Source organism: Globicephala melas, chromosome 8 (assembly GCF_963455315.2).
Source record: "Globicephala melas chromosome 8, mGloMel1.2, whole genome shotgun sequence".
In the NCBI taxonomy this organism is placed as follows: domain Eukaryota; kingdom Metazoa; phylum Chordata; class Mammalia; order Artiodactyla; family Delphinidae; genus Globicephala; species Globicephala melas.
Window position 1 is genome coordinate 8914937 of NC_083321.1, and position 18492 is coordinate 8933428.

Consider the following 18492-nt stretch of genomic DNA (forward strand, 5'->3'; position numbering starts at 1 on the left):
TGCATTAAGCAGCCTCACATATTTAATCGGGCAATTTAAAGGCACTGTGAAGACAGCAGTCTTGAGCCTAGAACCAGGAGAATTGACTGATTCTTACCTGGTTCAACTGAGACCTAGGGAATTCAGTTGAATTGCTGAGTTAGGCCATAAACACTGGAGCTCTTCAGGCTACAATGTTTTTGTTTTTTGGTTGCATTGGGTCTTTGTTGCTGTGTGCGCTCTAGTTTCTGCGAGCAGGGGCTACTCGGGGGCTACTCTTCGTTGCGGTGCGTGGGCTTCTTATTGTGGTGGCTTCTCTTGTTGTGGAGCTGTAGGTGCGTGGCATGTAGTAGCTGTAGTAGCTGTGGCATGTGAGCTCAGTGGTTGTGGCTTGTGGGGTCTAGAGCGCAGGCTCAGTAGTTGTGGCACATGGGCTTAGTTGCTCCGCGGCATGTGGGATCTTCCCGGACCAGGGCTCGAGCCCGTGTCCCCTGTATTGGCAGGCAGGTTCTTAACCACTGCGCCACCAGGGAAGCCCTACAGTGTATTTTGAATATTAGAATATTATAGATTCAAAGAAACAGATTTGTATCAATAAAAGCTTTGTGTTCTTTCCCCAATGCATATGTGTGTTTTTTTAAGAATTTATTATTATTAATTTTTTTGGCTGCATTGGGTCTTTGTTGCTGCGTGCGGGCTTTCTCTAGTTGCGGCAAGCGGTGGCTACTCTTCGTTGTGGTGTGCAGGCTTCTCATCGCGGTGGCTTCTCTTGCTGCGGAACATGGGCTCTAGGTGCACAGGCTCAGCAGTTGTGGCGCATGGGCTTAGTTGCTCCACAGCATATGGGATCTTCCCGGACCAGGGCTTGAACCCGTGCCCCCTGCATTGGCAGGTGTATTCTTAACCACTGCACCACCAGGGAAGCCCCTGCATATGTGTTTTAAATAGTTAGGGAATTCCCTGGCGGTCCAGTGGTTAGGACTCTGCACTTCCACTGCAGGGGGCATGGGTTCCGTCCCTGGACAGGGAACTAAAATCCCACATGCCAACAAAACTGAAAGCCTTTTATTAAAAAAAAAAAAAAAAGTTAGAGTTATAGTATGTATACAACTTTACATTCTAGTCTTCCTTGAAAAAGTGTCATAAGTATTTTTCGGTGTTAGTACTCGTTTGTTCATTGGTTTAGCAAACATTTGTCGCTGCTCCTGTGAGCTAATCCTCCTGGATCTGGGAATAGGAAGAGAACGCAAGAGAACGCAAGAGGCCGCAGACTGGTGCTGGGTGAGGAGAATGAGGTTTGTTCTGGGACAGCTGAGAGGCATGAGATGCATGGTCTTAATGCTCAGAAGAGAGGGCTAAGCTAGAGATAAGGACTTGGGAGTCAGCAGCTTCTGGGTGAAACCATGGAGGTAGATGAGACTACCCAGGGACAATGGGTAAAGTGAGAATAAGGACAGGACAGCTCCCCATGGATTCCAGGCATATGTGGTGAAGGGAAGAATCTGTCCAAGAGACTGAGGAGGAAGTTTTAGGGAGATGAGAGAAAAAAGCAAAGAGATGTGAAGCTGAAGTGGAAAGAATTTTAGGGAGAAAGGGGTCGTTATTTCTTGGTGCCCCTGAGAAAGGAAGTGTGAATTAAGGATCCTCAAGCATTACTTGGATCAGGGGGCTTGGATTAATTGGATCAGTGCCAGCAATTTCAGTTGAGTGGCTCAGAAGCAATCTGGCAGTAGATTGAAACATAAAAGGGAAATAACAAAGGAGAGAAAACTTGTGTGCAATGATATGAAAAAGAAACTGAAAATTTGAAAGGATGATGTTTTTAAAATAGACCCAGATATTCTTGTGTTTGCTTCCTGCAAATGCCAGTGGATCTGGATTTGAGCACCCTCGTGAGAAACCACTGATTTAGTCCAAAGCTCTCAGTATGTAGTTTCCTGGGCCCCATCCTAGGATCTCTGAATGTGAAACCTAAGAATTTGCTTTTTTTTCTTCTGCCCACTCCTTGTGGCATGTGGGATCTTAGTTCCCCAACCAGGGGTCAGACCCCGGCTCACAGCAGTGAAAACGCTGAGTCTTACCCACGGGACCGCCAGGGAATTCCCTGGCGGTCCCGTGGTTAGGACTTCACGCTTTCACTGCTGTGGGCTCAGGTTCGATCCCTGGTCGGCGAATTAAGATCTCACAAGTCACTTGGCTTGGCAGAAAAAAAAAAAAAGAAAAAGAATCTGCGTTTTTGTTTTTGTTTTTGATTTGCGGTACGCGGGCCTCTCACCGTTGTCGCCTCTCCCGTTGCGGAGCACAGGCTCCGGACGCGCAGGCTCAGCGGCCATGGCTCACGGGCCCAGCCGCTCCGCGGCATGTGGGATCTTCCCGGACCGGGGCACAAACCCGTGTCCCCTGCATCGGCAGGCGGACTCTTAACCACTGCGCCACCAGGGAAGCCTGAATCTGCGTTTTTGAGACGCTCAACAGGTGATTCTTATGTTTTTCTAAGGTAGAAAAACTGCTGATGTAGTGTTAGTCATTTTCCTTTTCCCTCCAACTTGTAAACTAAAATTTTTCAAACTATAGAAAAGTTGGGAGGATAGCATAAGGAACACCTATATTCCTTTCACCTGGATTCACCAACTGTTGACATTTTATCACATTTGCTTCCTCTCACCTTTTTTTTTTTCTGAATCATTTAAAAGTAGGTGCAAACATCATGACATTTTATCCCCAGATACTTCAGCAAGCATCTGCCAAACATAGGTCTTCTCCTGAGCAGCCACAGGACCATTATCGAGCCTAAGAACATGAACGATTCTCCAGCACAGTCCAGCACTCAGTCCATACTCAAATTTCCCCAACTGGTCTAAAAAAAAAAGTTTTTAGCTTTTTTCCTTCAATTTAAGATTCAGCAACATTCATACATTTCATTTGATGGTTGTGTCTCTTTAGTCTGCCTTTTGTTTTTTGTGTGTGTGTGATACTTACTTTTTTTTTTGAAGAGGCCAGCGTCTCTTGTACGAGGTCCTCCATGTTTATTTGTCCCCTGTTTTCCCTATGATTAAATTTAAGTTCCATGTATTTGGGAAGCCCGAGGTTATGTCTTTTATTGGTGATACCAAGTTTGGCCACTTGTTCAAGGGGGTGACCATCAGACTGAGTCATCTGTGGAGTGATGCTTTGGGTCCCTGTGAATTTCCAGTTCCTTAGCCCCCTGATGGTCCTTGCCTGATTCGTTGGTGAGAGTGTGTGTTGCAAAATGGTAATTTTCTAATTTGCTCATTCCTTCTACATTTATTAGCTGATATTCTTCCTTAAAGAAGTTTTCTGTCTTAAAATTACTATAGAATAATAGTAATTTCTTTCCTTGTATTAGATTTCATTCACAGACTCCCATTTAAAATCTTTTAGATGCCAGATTGCATTCATTGTTTTTCCACTTTTGTTAAGCAAAGCCATTATAATTGCCGATATGAATGAGCTTAATTGGGTATGAGATGACAAACGCATCCACACTGAGAAATGTAGTTATAGCCAAAAGCTAGGAAACCTGATAACGTTAGCCTCCCTGACATAAACAGGGAGCCGTGTACAATCCAGGCTCCTGTATTTGGACAGAGATTAGCTCGCCATCCTCATGACCACCTCACCAGGACCTTGGACTTGCAGCCACTGGCCCAGCCTTTCCTCTCACTTCCTATTTGATTACCAGGCTCCACCAACTTTTCTGACCTCACAGCTCCCACAGGTGCCTGCTCCCAGCGAATCCCTTTGCAAAGACCAGGGTTTATATTTGGTTTTTAGGACTCTGCATATTCAGATTAGCTGGGATATGTTTGATTTTCCTCAGCAGTGTCTCAAGAGATTGCCATTCTTCTGAGAACTTCTCTATATCCTGAGAGACATGTTCTCCTAATATAGGGCTTTTCTTATCCCTTGACTTTCTGTCCACATCATCAAGTTTTTCTTCCTTTCTCACTCAGAACCAGGGTTTCCTTACCATAATGGTCTGTGAACTTTTCCCCCTTTTTACAAATGCAATACTGTTTATTAGACAAAAATCAATAAATACCAATGAGCAAAAAAATATAACATTTTGGATCCTCTTAGTATGGGTTGGGCACTTTATATAACTCATTTAAGATTGACAACAAACTTACGATTCGTGTTATCCTCATTTTTCCTTCCTTTGCAGTTGAGGAAAATGAAACTTGAGGTTAAATGACTGGCTTAGGGGTCATAAGCTAATAAGTTGCAGAGTTGATTTTCAAACCACAGCCAAGACTTGTTTATATTACCCTTCCAGAGCTTTTTCTATATATCAATACAAATATATAAACATGCAGAAAATACACTTCAACAGCATTCCTTTTAATCCAGTGTCATTCTCTTTCCCCTCCTCCCGGCCCTATCCCCAGGATCGACGAGAACGTGCTGGGAGCCCAGCTGGATGTTGAGGCCGCCCACTCAGAGATCCTCAAGTACTTCCAGTCGGTCACCTCCAACCGGTGGCTTATGGTCAAAATCTTCCTCATCCTCATTGTGTTCTTCATCATCTTTGTGGTCTTCCTTGCCTGAACCCTCTCCACTCTGAGGCACTCCATGGGGGTTTGGAACCCTCCTAGGAGGGCAGGTGGCCAGAGCTGCCACTGAGCCTGTGCAGGATGCTTGGGAGAAAGGCCCTGCTTCCTTCGAACTGCTAAGAATGGCCACTGCCCCCAATCCCTCACTCCTTTCCTCTGGCCACCCTGTCCTCCCCTCCCCACCCTCCAGCCCATGAAACACACACGGTTCTGGATTTGGACTCTGCTGTGAAGTGGCTGGAAGGGAGCAGAGGCCAACTGGGGGTTCATCACGCAGGTTGTCTCCACTAGGAGATTTTTATAAACCCTCCCCAGCCTGTCGCAAAAGAAACTTTGGCAGCAAGGGGAGGTGATGTCCTTCCTCACCTTCCTGAGAGTGAGGAAAGGAAGTGAAACTGGCCCAGGGACCAACTTTCCCATCTGGATTAGAATTTGACCTCTTCTTCCTCTCTTCACCATGTGAGGCAGGGGGCCCTGTGCCCCTCGGCTGCCTGCATAACCCCAACTTTGGCTGCAGGTGACTCTCAATCTGCCATATGTGCTGCAGCCTGTTTTCTCCCAATTACAACAAGACTGTCAGCCTCACTAGCCATGTCGTCATTTTTGGGTGGGAGCGTCAGAAGGCCTAGGCAGCAAGTGGAGTGAGCCCACTGCCCAATATTATAACTGAAAGGGTTGGGCTGATGGCCCCAAGCGGCCAGGCTTTGGGCTCCATGCACACAGCTGCCTCCAGCAGGGGATAACCAAGTGCAGCAGCACTTAATTAGCATGGAAACTTCCCTTCAAAGCGGGGAGCAGGATCTCAGAGTGGGTCTCTGATGGGTGGCAACTTCAGGACCATCTCCAGAAGTATTTGGACCTGTTTTCATCTGCATCCTCCAACCAGCTGGCCCCACGTTTTCCTTGGGCTGGATGAAGCAGGAGTTCTGCCTGCTGCCAGGAGTGAAAGGTGAAGAGAAGTGTTTGTTCGCAGCTCCAGCTGAGGCTCGTGGTCTCCTCGAAGCCCCTCACCAAATCCAAGCTAGTCACACGAGAATGAAGTAGAGACCTGCCTGGAACACCTACCCTCCAGGGAGGTCAATATGCTTGTCAGTCCCGAGCAGGACCCACGACCACATCGTGCCGAGGTCACCGGAGTTCCCCCATTTCACACACCCAAAGGAAGCTCAAGCTATAGCGAGGACCATCACCATCACACTGGGCTGGCCATAGCACTTTGCGGGGGGGGGGGGTTGTCTAGGAGAGCCCAGGTCTTTCCTAGGCCTGGTGTTTTAATATTTCCTCTCCCCTTGGCCTGTGTTCAGAGGGTGGTCTTGCTTGCATCTTCACTGCCCAGTTGACCCACGATATGGGTTTAGCACAGCACATCGGTGGTGGGTGGGGCGATCTGTGAAGACGACCAAAGCCTGACAAATGCAGTTTTTCTCATTTGACTCTGCAACTCTTCTGGGGGAACGCAGAGATAGGAAGCTTATTTCATAAATATTTGTTGAGTTTCCGCTACGTGCTAGGTATGGTACTGAGCCAGGTGCTGGAGAAAAAAGCCATGAATTAGTCAAGTCCCTGCTCTCTTCTAGTTTTCTATTTTTATAGGCGAGGAAGGCACGGCATAGATAACGCAGATGGCAAAGGGCTGGGCTGAGCTGAGACCTAAGCCCTGGCTGGATCCCCGTAGGGGTCTATGAGCGGTCACTCCCACTCCAAGGCCCTTGGTCTCCCATTCCTCGGCAGCACTTCTTGTGGCTCCTCTTCCGTGTTCGTCTTGGAATCCTGGGCTGTAGCGTCCAGCACTCTGCTTGAGCCCCTACCTTTGTGGTGCTGGTCTAACGGCGGACGGATACGAGTAGGGGGCGGGGCGAACTCGCGGTAACTCTGGGCTGCGCGAGCTCGGGTCTTAGGCGGGGCGTGCAGCGCCAAGTCCCGCCCCCGGCGCGTCTGCTCGTCGGATGCGTACGCACATGTCCCAGCGGCCCCGCCTGTTATTGTAGGACGTCGGCTGTCTGTGACGAGCTCGACCCCATAAAAGCGGTGGCACCCAGCGCAGGAGCACTTCGCCTTGGAGCGCCTAGGCGTTCGGACGTTGGGCTGGGTTGAGGCCCGCGACAGAGCCCTCCCTTTCTCGGTGTGCCATGGCGGACGAGGGGAAGTCGTACAACGGTCAGTGCCGGCCCTTGGGTTGGGGAGCGGGACGATCTGGGCTCAGCTGGGCAGCGCCGGCCTAGGCCGCAGCGCCGGGGCGTGAGGCCGCGAGGGGCCCGGCGTCCGCGGGGAGCGGCGGTGCTCGGCGCCGGCCCGGCGCGGGGCGAGGCAGCCCGGGGGTTTGGCTGAACTTGAGGGTGGGTGCCCGACTTGTTAATTCCGGAATCCTGGCGTTGCGAGCACCTGCGGCTCGAAGCCGGTGGCTCGGCAGCGTGGTGATGAGATTCCTTTGAACTTTGTGGATGGTTGATACCTGTCAGTTCAATTCGGCTGCCAGACTCTTTAATGTGAGTCGGTGCCCTGCTCTTGGGCCGCTGGTGCCCTATTTTCTACCGCGCGTCCAGTCGGTCTTGCCCCCTTCCCCTCCCCCCCACCCGCCGCGGCTTTGGCTTAATATTTTAGACCTACACACTAACTCGATGTTCTAGTCCGAACACTACATTGGGTTTTAGTCCAGAGTAGTGGTTAAAAGCACACGACAGCCGAGGTTTCAATCCTGAGTTGGCTATGCCAATCTTGAGTGAGTTAAACACTCAGGCCTGATTTTCCACCCCTTTAATAAGGATAGAAACAGTACCTACCCCCTGAGTTTGTCTCCGTGTGTGCGTTAAAACGAGATGGTTCGTGTCAAGTGCCTGGAGCATAGTGCCTGGCATTGGAGAAAGCCCTCAATGAACGTTAGCTGCGCTTTCTATTCATTTATTATTTTTTCCCTAGGGTCATTTCTTGAGGTTCATTGTTTGCAGAGTATTACGCATTAGACAGACCTTTTTGGGGAATCATGCGTCTTTTTTAAGAAGCCATTCCTACCCACCAGGGTTCAGAGGATCATATTCCTGGAGAACATTTGAGGACCCTTGGTGAAACAGCCTAGCTGCCACTAGAACCTGAATTTAGGAGTTGTCTCCTGAGTTAAGAGGCATTTCTGACCAAGGAAACAAAGAGCTCACTCCCTAAACTTCAGAGTGGCAGTTTGAGAATAAGGCTTTCAAAAGAAGCTCTTAAATTGGTCATATTTGTAACTGATGTTTGTACTGTATAGGCAAAAGAGGTATTGTTTACTGAAAGCTAATGTAATCATTGTGATTGGTTTTCTGAGATGTGAGAGAGGTCACCTTGGGATTAAGTAGATTTGGGTGGGCTGACAGAAAGCTGATTTCAGGTGACTTTCAGGGAGTCTGAGTTGTGTTGTTACACTTGGGTCACTCACACTTCCACATTCACTTCAGAGTGGCAGTTTAAGAACAAGAATTTTATTTATTTAGTTTTTTTTAGTAAGGTTGATTTACAGTATTATGTTAGTTTCAGGTATATGACATAGTGATTCAGTATTTGATAAATTCGATTCCATTAAAAGTTATTACAAAGTAATGGCTGTCACTGCCCATGCTGTACAATGTATCCTTGTTGCTTATCCATTGTATATTTAGTAGTTTGTATCTCTTAATCCCATAACCTTATCTTGCCCCTCCCCACTTCTGTCTCCCCAGTGGTAACCACTAGTTTGTTATCTATATCTGTGAGACTGTTTCTGTTTTGCTGAATATATTTATTTTTTAGATTCCACATGTAGGTGCTATCATACAATAATTGTCTTTTTCTGTCTGACTTATTTCACTAAGCATAATACCCTCCAAGTCCATTCATGGTGTTGCAGTGGCAAAATTTCATTCTTTTTTATGACTGAGTAGTATTTCATTCTTTTTTATGACTGAGTAGTATTCATCTCCTCCTGAGTCTGTTGTGTATATATGTACCCCATCTTCTTTATCCATTAGTCTCTTGATGGACACTTGGGTTGCTTCCATATCTTGGCCACTGTAAATAGTGCTGCTATGAACTTTGGGATGCATGTATCTTTATTTTTCCCCCCTGAACACAAGTGAAGCTCATATGGTATATAACACAGGGAACTCTACTCAGTGCTCTGTGGTTACCTAAATGGGAAGGAAATCCAAAAAAGAGGGGATATATGTATACATATAGCTGATTCACTTTGCTGTACAGTAGAAACTAACACAGCATTGTAAAGCAATTAAACTCCAATAAAAATTTAAAGATTTAAAAAAGAAGCAAGTGAAGCTTATATGTTTTCTTCCCTTTTTCTTAGTTTTGATGTTTTCCTTTTTTTTTAATTTTTATTTTACATTAGCGTATAGTTGATTTACAATGTTGTGTTAGTTTCAGGCGTACAGCAAAGTGATTTAGTTATACATATATCTATTTTTCAGATTCTTTTCCCATATAGGTTATTTCAGAGTTTTGAGTAGAGTTTCCTGTGCTCTATGGTAGGTCCTTGTTGATTATCTATTTTATATATAGTAGTGTGTATATGTTAATCCCAACCTCTTAATTTATGCATGTATCTTTTTGAGTTAGTATTTTTTGTTTTTTCCAGATATATAACCAGGAGTGGAATTGCTGGATCATATGGTAGCTCTATTTTTAGTTTTTTGAAGAGAGAACAAGACCTAAAAGAAGCCCTTAAATTGGTCATATTTGTAACTGATGTCTGTGCTATATAGGCAAAAGAAGTATTGTTTACTGAGAGCTGATGTAATTATTGTGATTGTGATGTAACTATTGTGACTGATCAAATTTTCAGTGAGGGTAGACTTAGGGAATGAACTTATGGTTACTAGGGGGGAAGGGTGGGGGGGCAGGGATAGTTAGGGAGTTTGGAATTGACGTGTACACACTGCTCTATTTAAAATGGATAACCAACGAGGACATACTGTATAGCACAGGGAACTCTGCTCAGTATTCTCTAACAACCGAATTGGGAAAAAAATTTGAAAAGGAATAGATAACATTTATATGTATAACTGAATTACTTTGTTGTACACCTGAAACTAACACAACGTTGTTAATCAGCTATACTCCAATATAAAATTAAAAGTTAAAAAAAATTTTGAGTGGGATTAAGTAGATTTGGGAGGCTGAGAAAAGCAGACTTCAGATGACTTTCAGGGGCTCTGAGTTGTATCCAGTTAAACTTGGGACACTCTCACTTCCACATTCTGCTTCTTCTTTCTATAGTTCCAGTTTCTGCTTCATTTTTCTAAAGACTTTACACAGTTTTCCAATCATTTTCCCCTGTTGCTGCCATCCCACGGAGAGGGTTCTTTCCCTGGACAGGCAGAAGAGTTTGCACGGAGGTGGTCTCTGTAGTGAGTGTGTATCTCATCTGATAGTGCCGGGTGCCGGATGCTGTGGTTGCCAGGCAAGGTAGCTGAACCAGTGATGTATTTTCTCATTTAAAATTCTGTTCCCAACCCCAGAGCACGATGATCGTGTTGGTTTCCCTCAAAGAAGAAAGAAAGGCCGGGGCCCCTTCCGGTGGAAGTATGGTGAGGGGAACCGGAGGTCTGGAAGAGGAGGTTTCGTTGTTCGGTCTTCCCGCCTTGAGGAAGAGAACAGAGATGTGGCAATGAGCGATGCCCAGGATGTTTCCCGAGTACGATAGTAAGTAACCAGTTGATCTGGTTTGAATTTATCGACCCCCTCATTTATGTAGCCCTCTTACTGTCCATGTCATTTCTCTTCCCGCCTGGAAGAGAGAGAAATGCCAGGACCTGCTTAATGGTTGAGCAGTCTTAGTTGTGGTCCTGGTAACAGTGCAGGAAAGTCTTTGAGAAGACACTCCTGACCTTTCTGAGTGTTTTATTCTCTCCCTCCCCACAGCAACCCCTATGCTGCACGACCCAACCGTAGGGGTGATAATTGGCACGAGCGGTCTCGAATTCATGTTACTGTGCCTCTGCGGAGAGATAGAGCTCCTCCAGAGAGGGGAGGGGCTGGCACCAGCCAGGATGGGACCTCAAAGAACTGGTTTAAGATTACAGTGAGTACCTTGGAAAGTACATGGTGCAGGGGAGCTATAGGGGGCTGGGCTCAGAGTTAAGGTGTTTACTTTTCACATTAAAAAATCAGTGTTCTCAGCTGTTAACTCCATAATCAGGTAACCATTCTTTCTCCTAAGAGTCAATATCTTAGAACACCTAAGAGCAGGTTCAGAAAAGGAGAAGGGGACAGGTAGGACGGGGAGGCCATCTAAAGGGAAATGTGGTAACTGCGGTTGGGAGGTGGAATAACGCCTCCACATGTCTCCATCTGACTCAAGCTGAGTGTGGAGCTGGGGGTCCCTTGAGTTCTCTCAGGGGCAGGCAGGTTATAAATGATGTCTTGGAACTTTTAGAATCAAACAATTTGAATCTTTTGAGGAATAATAAGTATAAATGGACAGAAAGGAGGTTAAGGAGTTCGTGTTTGGCTTGAGTAGAAACCCTTTTTTTTGGCCACACCATGCAGCTTGTGGGATCTTCTTAGTTCCCCCACCAGGGATTGAACCCGGACCACCAGGGAGTTCCCAGAAAACCTTTTTTTTTTTTAAATATTTATTTGGCTGCACCGGGTCTTAGATGTGGCATGCGGGATCTAGTTCCCTGACCAGGGATCGAACCTGGGCCCCCAGCATTGGGAGCGAGGAGTCTTAACCACTGGACCGCCAGGGAAGTCCCCCCAGAAACCCTTTAATTGACCGTTTCTTCAGAGCTTGGCAGATGATACGAAAGGAGGGCTAGAGTGGGTCTGCTGTTCAGTATTAGTTATGTGTTGTTCCCTTCTCTTCTCTTTCTCTCATCTAGATTCCTTATGGCAGGAAATATGACAAGTCATGGCTCCTGAGCATGATTCAGAGCAAGTGCAGCATCCCTTTCACTCCCATTGAGGTAAGAGAAGGCCCAGGTGTGTGGCTGGGGACCAAGGAGCAGGTGGAGGTACCATCTGCACGGGGGTGCTCTGGGCTCCCAAGTCCAATGCTGTTGTTTTCTCTTCTTGCAGTTTCACTATGAAAACACACGGGCCCTGTTTTTTGTTGAGGATGCCAGTACTGCCTCTGCATTGAAGGCTGTCAACTATAAGATTTTGGATCGGGAGAACCGCAGGGTATGTGTGAAGGGCCTGGCTTGGTTGGGGGTGGGGATTGGTGCTCAGGGCATGGACTGGGTCTTGGTCCTGGGGCTTAGGCCTCCCTGGAGTTCACCGTGCCCATGCGTGTCTCCCCTGCAGATATCTATCATCATCAACTCCTCTCTTCCACCCCACACTGTGCAGAACGAACTGAAGCCAGAGCAAGCAGAGCAGCTAAAGGTGAGGCAGCCGCAAGGGATGGGTGCTTCCACCCGAGTCCTGCCAGTTCTCACCCTCCACCCATGCCCACACGCGACTCCAGTGACCGCTGAATCCTTTGTATTCCTCTGTAGCTGGTCATGAGCAAACGATACGATGGCTCCCAGCAAGCACTTGACCTCAAGGGCCTCCGTTCAGACCCAGGTACGGTTGATAGCAGTAATTCTCAGATGGGTGGCGGCAGAGGGGGATCTGTCAGGCAGGGAACATTTGAGGCTGGTTTGGTGGGAACGCTGGCCTGGGTGAGCCCTCTCAGACTTCCCTTTCCTTCCTGAAGATTTGGTGGCCCAGAACATTGATGTTGTCCTGAATCGTAGAAGCTGTATGGCAGCCACCCTGCGAATCATTGAAGAGAACATCCCTGAGGTGAGGCCTTTGTCCCACTAGGTGGGAGGAAGCAGGGTGGGATAGATAGATAGATAGGATGGGGTTGGGAGGCAGGTTTGTTTCAGATTCCCTTGCTGCTGGTGCTTCCTCTAAATTCTTCTCTCCCCACAGCTGTTGTCCTTGAACTTGAGCAATAACAAGCTGTACAGGCTGGATGACTTGTCCAGCATTGTGCAGAAAGCACCCAATCTAAAGATCCTCGATCTTTCTGGAAATGAGGTGAGACTGAGAGCCTGTTTGTGTTTGGGATGGGGTGGGCAGAGGGTGGAGAGAGCTTGCCTGGTGGCAGCAAGAGGCGAGGGAGGGCATTTAAGGGATGCGGTGGGGCTTGGGGGCGGGAGGGATCTAGCTGGCTCCCTTTACCAGCATGTCTTTCCCGCCTTTTCTCCCCATCCTTCGCAGCTAAAGTCTGAGCGGGAGTTGGACAAGATAAAAGGGCTGAAGCTAGAAGAGCTGTGGCTTGACAGAAACACCCTGTGTGATACCTTTCGAGACCAGTCCACCTACATCAGGTCAGTTTTAACCTCTATCTCCCCTCCTGGGAACCTTCACCCCCTAGGAGGCTGAGCTGATGCACCCTGACCAGTGCCCGTCTGCAGATGTGCAGCCCTGAGCTGGAACCACCTGTCCTTGGGGAGGATCATGTGCTCCTCCCGTTTGTCCATCCGTGACACCCAGCTTTGCCCCAGGCCTCCTTTCCTTTCTTCTCACCTGTCTGCCTGTTTGCTGGTTCTGTGGCTTTTCTCCTTCCTTCCTGAACACAGGGTTTTCTACACTCCCCCTACCCTGTTGTTCCATGAAGAGCAGCTCCCTTTTTTACCGTGGCTAGGGGGCATATCTTGTATATCATGCCCCATACATGGAGTTGCTTTGAGCCAAGAGCCTGGTATCCCTGGGCAGAGAAAGCCCTCCCTCCCTGGGACTTCCTGCTGATGGAAGTTCTTCCTTCCTCTGTCCTGCAACGGCCCCTCTTGCCCTTTTGCCAAGAGGCGCTCTCTTCTCACAATCTCCTTGCCCAAGGCTGGTGCCTGGGCTTTCCTGCCCACACTGAGGTTGAGGCCTCCTGGTGGCTGGTGCCGTGCAATCGGTCTCTCTTGCCCAGTGCTGTAAGCTGGGCCCTCCCTGGAGGAGAAACCTGGGTTCCCGAAGACATGTGACCAGAGCCGGGGCCCCGCCAGTTGGCGAGGGAATCCCAGGGCAGGTGCTGGGCGTGGAGGCCACGGGGGCATAGGCTACCAAGGTGACAGAGAACTGACCTTCTCTGGGGGCGCTGCACCTCGCTCACTCGCACACCTCACATCTCCCTGCTTGGCCCCGGAGGATGGCTGGTTAGCCAGAGACGGGTAAGATTCCTCAGGGAAGGAACAACCTAAGACAGGCACAGTCGCAGAGGGGCCATCAGGAGAGAACTTGGGGGCCAACAGAGGTGGGGCACAGACCCTCACCCCCCCAACTTTGCAGGGGCCTGAACCCTCACCCCTTCTGAGGGAGGTCTCCTGTCCCCATGGCTGCTTCGCTTCCCACGCCCAGCTCAGATGGGAACCCAGGTAGCAGACAAGAGACCTGGCCAATAGCAGCTGCTCTCCCGCCGCAGCAGGGCTTTGTTTCCCATTTCCTCCGTGGACCACAGGGAAGAGGGAGCTGAAAGAAAGGGCTGTGTCAGGTGGCTTCTTCCTTTGTTCTCCCTCTTCTTTCTAAATGACTCTTTGCCGTGTAGTGCTTTCGCTTTTCCTTTGCTTTCTCTTTCCTCTTTCTCTCTCCTCGCCAGTATCGGCCCCGTCTCCTTGGCTCCTTCCTCTCCTGCTTTTTCTCTCTCTTCTCCGTTTCGTCCCCTCGCTGCTTCCTTGGCCTCATCTCCTCCTGAGCCCTGCCTTGCTCATCTCCCTGCCCCAACATCCTGTGCCATTTCTGCGGTGTGTTCTGGTCTTGGCCGTGGCCAGACCTGGCAGAAGTGATGGATACCTGTTGAGGCAGTGGAGCCCCTGGGCTCCCACCCCATTCCCTCCTCCCGGGGGCTGCACAGGTGAGTAGGTGGAAGGTAAGGGGGGTAGGGAGGGAAAGGAGGTCCTGGCTTAAAGCCTGGGCCGGGAGTGCTGCTTCTGTGGCGTGTTCAGAGTCACTCAGAGAAGAGAGGGTCGTCCTCCGAGGCAGTCATTTCTGGTGCCCAGGAGAGGTGGGGAGTTGGGGCCATTTTTCCTGGAGCTCAGAGGCTGGGAAAGAGTGAGGACAAGAGGGTGGGATGGGCTGTTCCTCGGGCATTGGTATATTCACCCCTAGAGCAGCCCAGGAGGCACGGTGGCTCTGAAACATCACTCATTTCTGTCCCATTCTTGACAGCGCCGTTCGAGAGCGATTTCCCAAATTATTACGCCTGGTAAGTACCTAACTTTTTTCATTCTCTTCTAAGGAGCATAGCATCTCGCACCCTCAAAGTCTTGCCTAACGTGTTTGTATGATCACTGATTTGGGGACATGGAGCCCTTTGAGAATCTGACAAAGTCTCTAATCCTTTTTTTTTTTTTTTTTCCCCTGGTTGTGGGGTGGGGGGAATCAAGCCATTTTATTGAGGACCTTTGAGGGAGGGTTGAAGGGCCGGTAGAACAATGAGATCTGACATCCTTCTCCCAGCTGGGATCTCCCCAGCTTCACAGTCACTGAAAATATAATCATTCTTCCCAGAAAAACACCTGTAGACAAAAGTTGCATCTATCAGGATTCATGGACCCTTGCCATGTCTCTTTGACACTTGACCTGTGACCCCTCACTCTTAGTTCTCCCATCTGAGTGCTCATCCAGCCTTTTCTGTCTGGTTTATATCGTCGGCTGTCACTTTCTTTCTGCAGGACGGCCATGAGTTACCCCCACCGATTGCCTTTGACATTGAAGCCCCCACAGTGTTACCTCCCTGCAAGGTGAGTGGAGGGGGCCGCAGTTGGGGGCACAAGAGTTAGCGCTCACGTTGGGAGAGTCCTGGTTACGTGGTCCTAATACCTGTTTGATTCCAGGGAAGCTACTTTGGAACAGAGACCCTGAAGAATCTGGTCCTGCACTTCTTGCAGCAGTGAGTATCTCAGGTCACCTCAGGCTGGGGGGCGGTGGGCTAGCCCCAGCACAGCTCGCTCTCGGGAGCTGTCGGTCACTGTGCGGCCCCAGATTGTGGAGCTCAGGCTTTCCCTTTTGTTTTCCTCGTAGGTACTATGCGATATATGACTCCGGAGACCGGCAGCAGCTCCTGGATGCCTACCACGATGGGGCCTGCTGCTCTCTGAGTATTCCTTTCACCCCCCAGAACCCTGCCCGGTGAGTGTCACATCCCAGAACCTGCCCAGGACCAGAGTTTCTCAGCAAATACAGGCCAGCACGTGCGCATGCACACCGTTCTGACCACTGCCTCCTTTTTCTCCTGTTCCCCCCAGAAGCAACTTAGCTGAGTACTTCAAAGATAGTAGGAATGTGAAGAAGCTTAAAGACCCTAGTAAGTGTGTGATGTGAGCAGAACAGGTTGGGAAAAGGGGATGGGAAGGGGCTGAGTGTGGGCTGAGTGTGGCAGCTGCTCACCTTGGCTTCCCCTCCTCCCACAGCCCTGCGGTTCCGGCTGCTAAAGCACACACGTCTCAATGTTGTGGCCTTCCTCAATGAGTTGCCCAAAACTCAGCATGACGTCAGTTCCTTCGTGGTAGACATAAGCGCCCAGACAGTGAGCACCTATGTCTTCCTTGGCAGAAGGGCGGAATTGGGGAAGGGGCGGTTAAGAGGCAGGGAGGACTCGGGCTCTGGCTGGGAGCCTACGTGGTACCTGATGCTGCTGCTTCTCTTTCAGAGCACGTTGCTGTGTTTTTCTGTCAATGGGGTCTTCAAAGAAGGTGAGGGTCTTTGGAGTGCCGAGTTTGCAGAGTGGTCCCTTTCCCAGCTAGTCGTTCTCAGCACTCTTAGCTTCCCAGCTACCTTCTCTTCTCTCTTCTTCCTTGACCTCCTTCTCTCATTCTTCCCCCCAAGCCTACCCTATCCACCTGTCTTTTCCTGTCTGGGATATGGGAAAAGCCTGAGGTTTAGAAGGACACAGACTTTGGAGTCAGGCAGGTCTGAGCTTCCATCCCAACTTTGGTCCTCTGTGTCTGTGGGCAATTTACATTACCTCTGAGCCTGAGTCTTTATTTGTGAAAGGAAGGGGGTTAGTAATAGCCATCTCACAGTGTTGTGGTGAGTAAGTGAAGTGATGTACAAGACACCGGGCCTGGCACACACACACTCCACTAGTGGGATAACAGCATTGTTGTTATTACTGTCCTCCCTGACCTCTGATACTCCTCCCCACTGTGCTCCCCTGTGCACACATAATCATCCCTGTCTGGCCCACTTAGGGTTCTTGGTATCAAATAAGACCATGATTTTTGAGAAGCTGTTTGAAAACATAAAACATGAGTGACTCTGACAGGTTGTCACCATTGTTATCATTGCAGTGGATGGAAAATCTCGGGACTCTTTGCGAGCCTTTACCCGGACATTCGTCGCTGTTCCTGCCAGCAATTCAGGGTGAGTGTTGGACTTACCGTATGGGGTCCCAGTCCCAATCCATGGCCACCACTGTGAAGATTGGGGAGGGTGGAGTCGGTCCTCTGGGTATCTTCAGACATTCAGAAAGGCAGGGGGTGATCAGAGGAGGGTCACATAGTGGTGACGAGCTTGGCTCTGGAGTCCAGCTGTCTGGGGTTTTCATCCTGGCTCCACCACTTCTAGCTTAGGGCAAGTTTCCTCATTTGAAAAGTGGTTTAACAATATTCACTTCCTAAGTCTGTTGTGAAGATAAATGAGTGTTGGGGGAGAATGTATAATTCTAGTGTGTTTGGTAGATAATCCCATACATGGAGTCCATGGGAAAGGGAGGAAATGAAAAAGGGACCTCGTGAGTATTGAAAGGATCTGAGTGTCAAGTGAGAATAGGAATGATGTTGGGAGGATGAGGTTATCTGTCTGTCTGTCCAGCTGTCTCAGGTGCTTTTTGTCCCCAAGGTTGTGCATCGTAAATGATGAGCTATTTGTGCGGAATGCCAGTCCTGATGAGATCCAAAGAGCCTTTGCCATGCCTGCACCCACACCTTCTTCCAGCCCAGTGCCCACCCTCTCCCCAGAGCAGCAGGAAATGGTGCAGGCATTCTCTACCCAGTCTGGCATGAACCTTGAGTGGTCCCAGAAGTGAGTACTGGACATGTGTAGGAATAAGGGTGAACTGGGGTAGGGCTGCTGGTGAATAATGACTGCCCCTAAAATTTTTAAAGCCAGAACTTTTTTTTATTACTTAAAGAAAAAAAAAAGACGGTCCATAAAAAAATTTTCTCTATGCATACATTAGCATAACATTTAAAGTCAAAATGAAGTCCCTCTTTTATACTGTTCTGCAACATACTTTACTTATCCCATGAACATCTTTCTCTATTAGTATAAAACTCACCTTAGTCTCATTTCTGTTAGCTATTTAATAGAAATAGATAGCTATTTAATATTTCTTTGTAATCGAAAGACCATTGATAGATGGATTTTTACCAACTTTTCATTTGTATAAAGAGTGCAAGAATGTATGTAATTGTTGGTGTTTCCATAGAACGGATGTTGAAGTGGCATTTAGAGATCAGGGTGACTGCGTCTTGGTTCTAATGGAGGTGCCTGTTCTTGCCCTACTCCAGGTGCCTTCAGGACAACAACTGGGACTACACCAGATCTGCCCAGGCCTTTACTCATCTCAAGGTAAAGTTTGGGAATAGGTGGCTAAAAGAGATTTCCAGGCCTTCAAGAGGGTCACGTAGGCTTGGGACGCGGGCATGGGCCACCTGGCTCTACTGACCTTTTATTTTTTCTCTAAGGCCAAGGGCGAGATCCCAGAAGTGGCATTCATAAAGTAATCCATAGTCATGCCCCAGAAGATCCCTGTAAATAGCCCTCGTCTGTCCTGATGTCTCCTCTTCGGCCCCTGTGACTGTGACTGTGCTGGATCCCTCTCCTTACCTGCCTTCTTGAAGACTTCGGGAAGATTGAGCCTCCCTGGTGCCAGGAAGCCAAAGCTTACTTTGTAGAACTGACACTAAACTACCCGAAGGACTTAGGTGCTTTGTGTACTTATCCCAGGATCCTCCCTACTTTTTAAGATAAAGAGTGATACTGTATTTTG

The 18492-nt window shown here is 48.6% G+C and overlaps 2 protein-coding genes across 4 annotated transcripts in view; both read left to right on the plus strand.

Moving 5' to 3' along the window:
- STX5 (syntaxin 5) overlaps nucleotides 1–5138 on the plus strand; it is a 28486-nt gene extending 23348 nt beyond the window's left edge. For both annotated transcript variants that reach the window (XM_030833855.2, XM_060303064.1), the window contains one exon: nucleotides 4389–5138. In XM_030833855.2, the coding sequence (XP_030689715.1) occupies nucleotides 4389–4548 (160 nt within the window). In that variant the 3' untranslated portion in view covers nucleotides 4549–5138. The remainder of the gene's footprint in view (nucleotides 1–4388) is intronic.
- Nucleotides 5139–5879: 741 nt separating this feature from the next.
- NXF1 (nuclear RNA export factor 1) lies at nucleotides 5880–18487 on the plus strand. Of its 2 annotated transcripts, XM_030833843.3 has the most exons (21): nucleotides 5886–6710; nucleotides 10034–10217; nucleotides 10437–10596; nucleotides 11399–11482; nucleotides 11595–11699; nucleotides 11823–11903; nucleotides 12017–12086; nucleotides 12220–12308; nucleotides 12441–12548; nucleotides 12732–12841; nucleotides 14667–14703; nucleotides 15173–15241; nucleotides 15335–15390; nucleotides 15522–15629; nucleotides 15746–15804; nucleotides 15911–16026; nucleotides 16150–16192; nucleotides 16790–16862; nucleotides 17340–17522; nucleotides 18011–18071; nucleotides 18188–18487. In XM_030833843.3, the coding sequence occupies exons 1-21, from the start codon at nucleotides 6683–6685 to the stop codon at nucleotides 18224–18226; spliced, it is 1863 nt and encodes a 620-aa protein (XP_030689703.1). In that variant the 5' UTR covers nucleotides 5886–6682; the 3' UTR covers nucleotides 18227–18487. The 2 variants fall into 2 exon arrangements, 1 of the variants encoding a protein (XP_030689703.1); XR_009564824.2 differs by lacking the exons at nucleotides 15173–15241; nucleotides 15335–15390; nucleotides 15522–15629; ... (5 more) ...; nucleotides 18011–18071; nucleotides 18188–18487 and having other exon boundaries at nucleotides 5880–6710; nucleotides 12732–14352.
- Nucleotides 18488–18492: the final 5 nt, after the last annotated feature.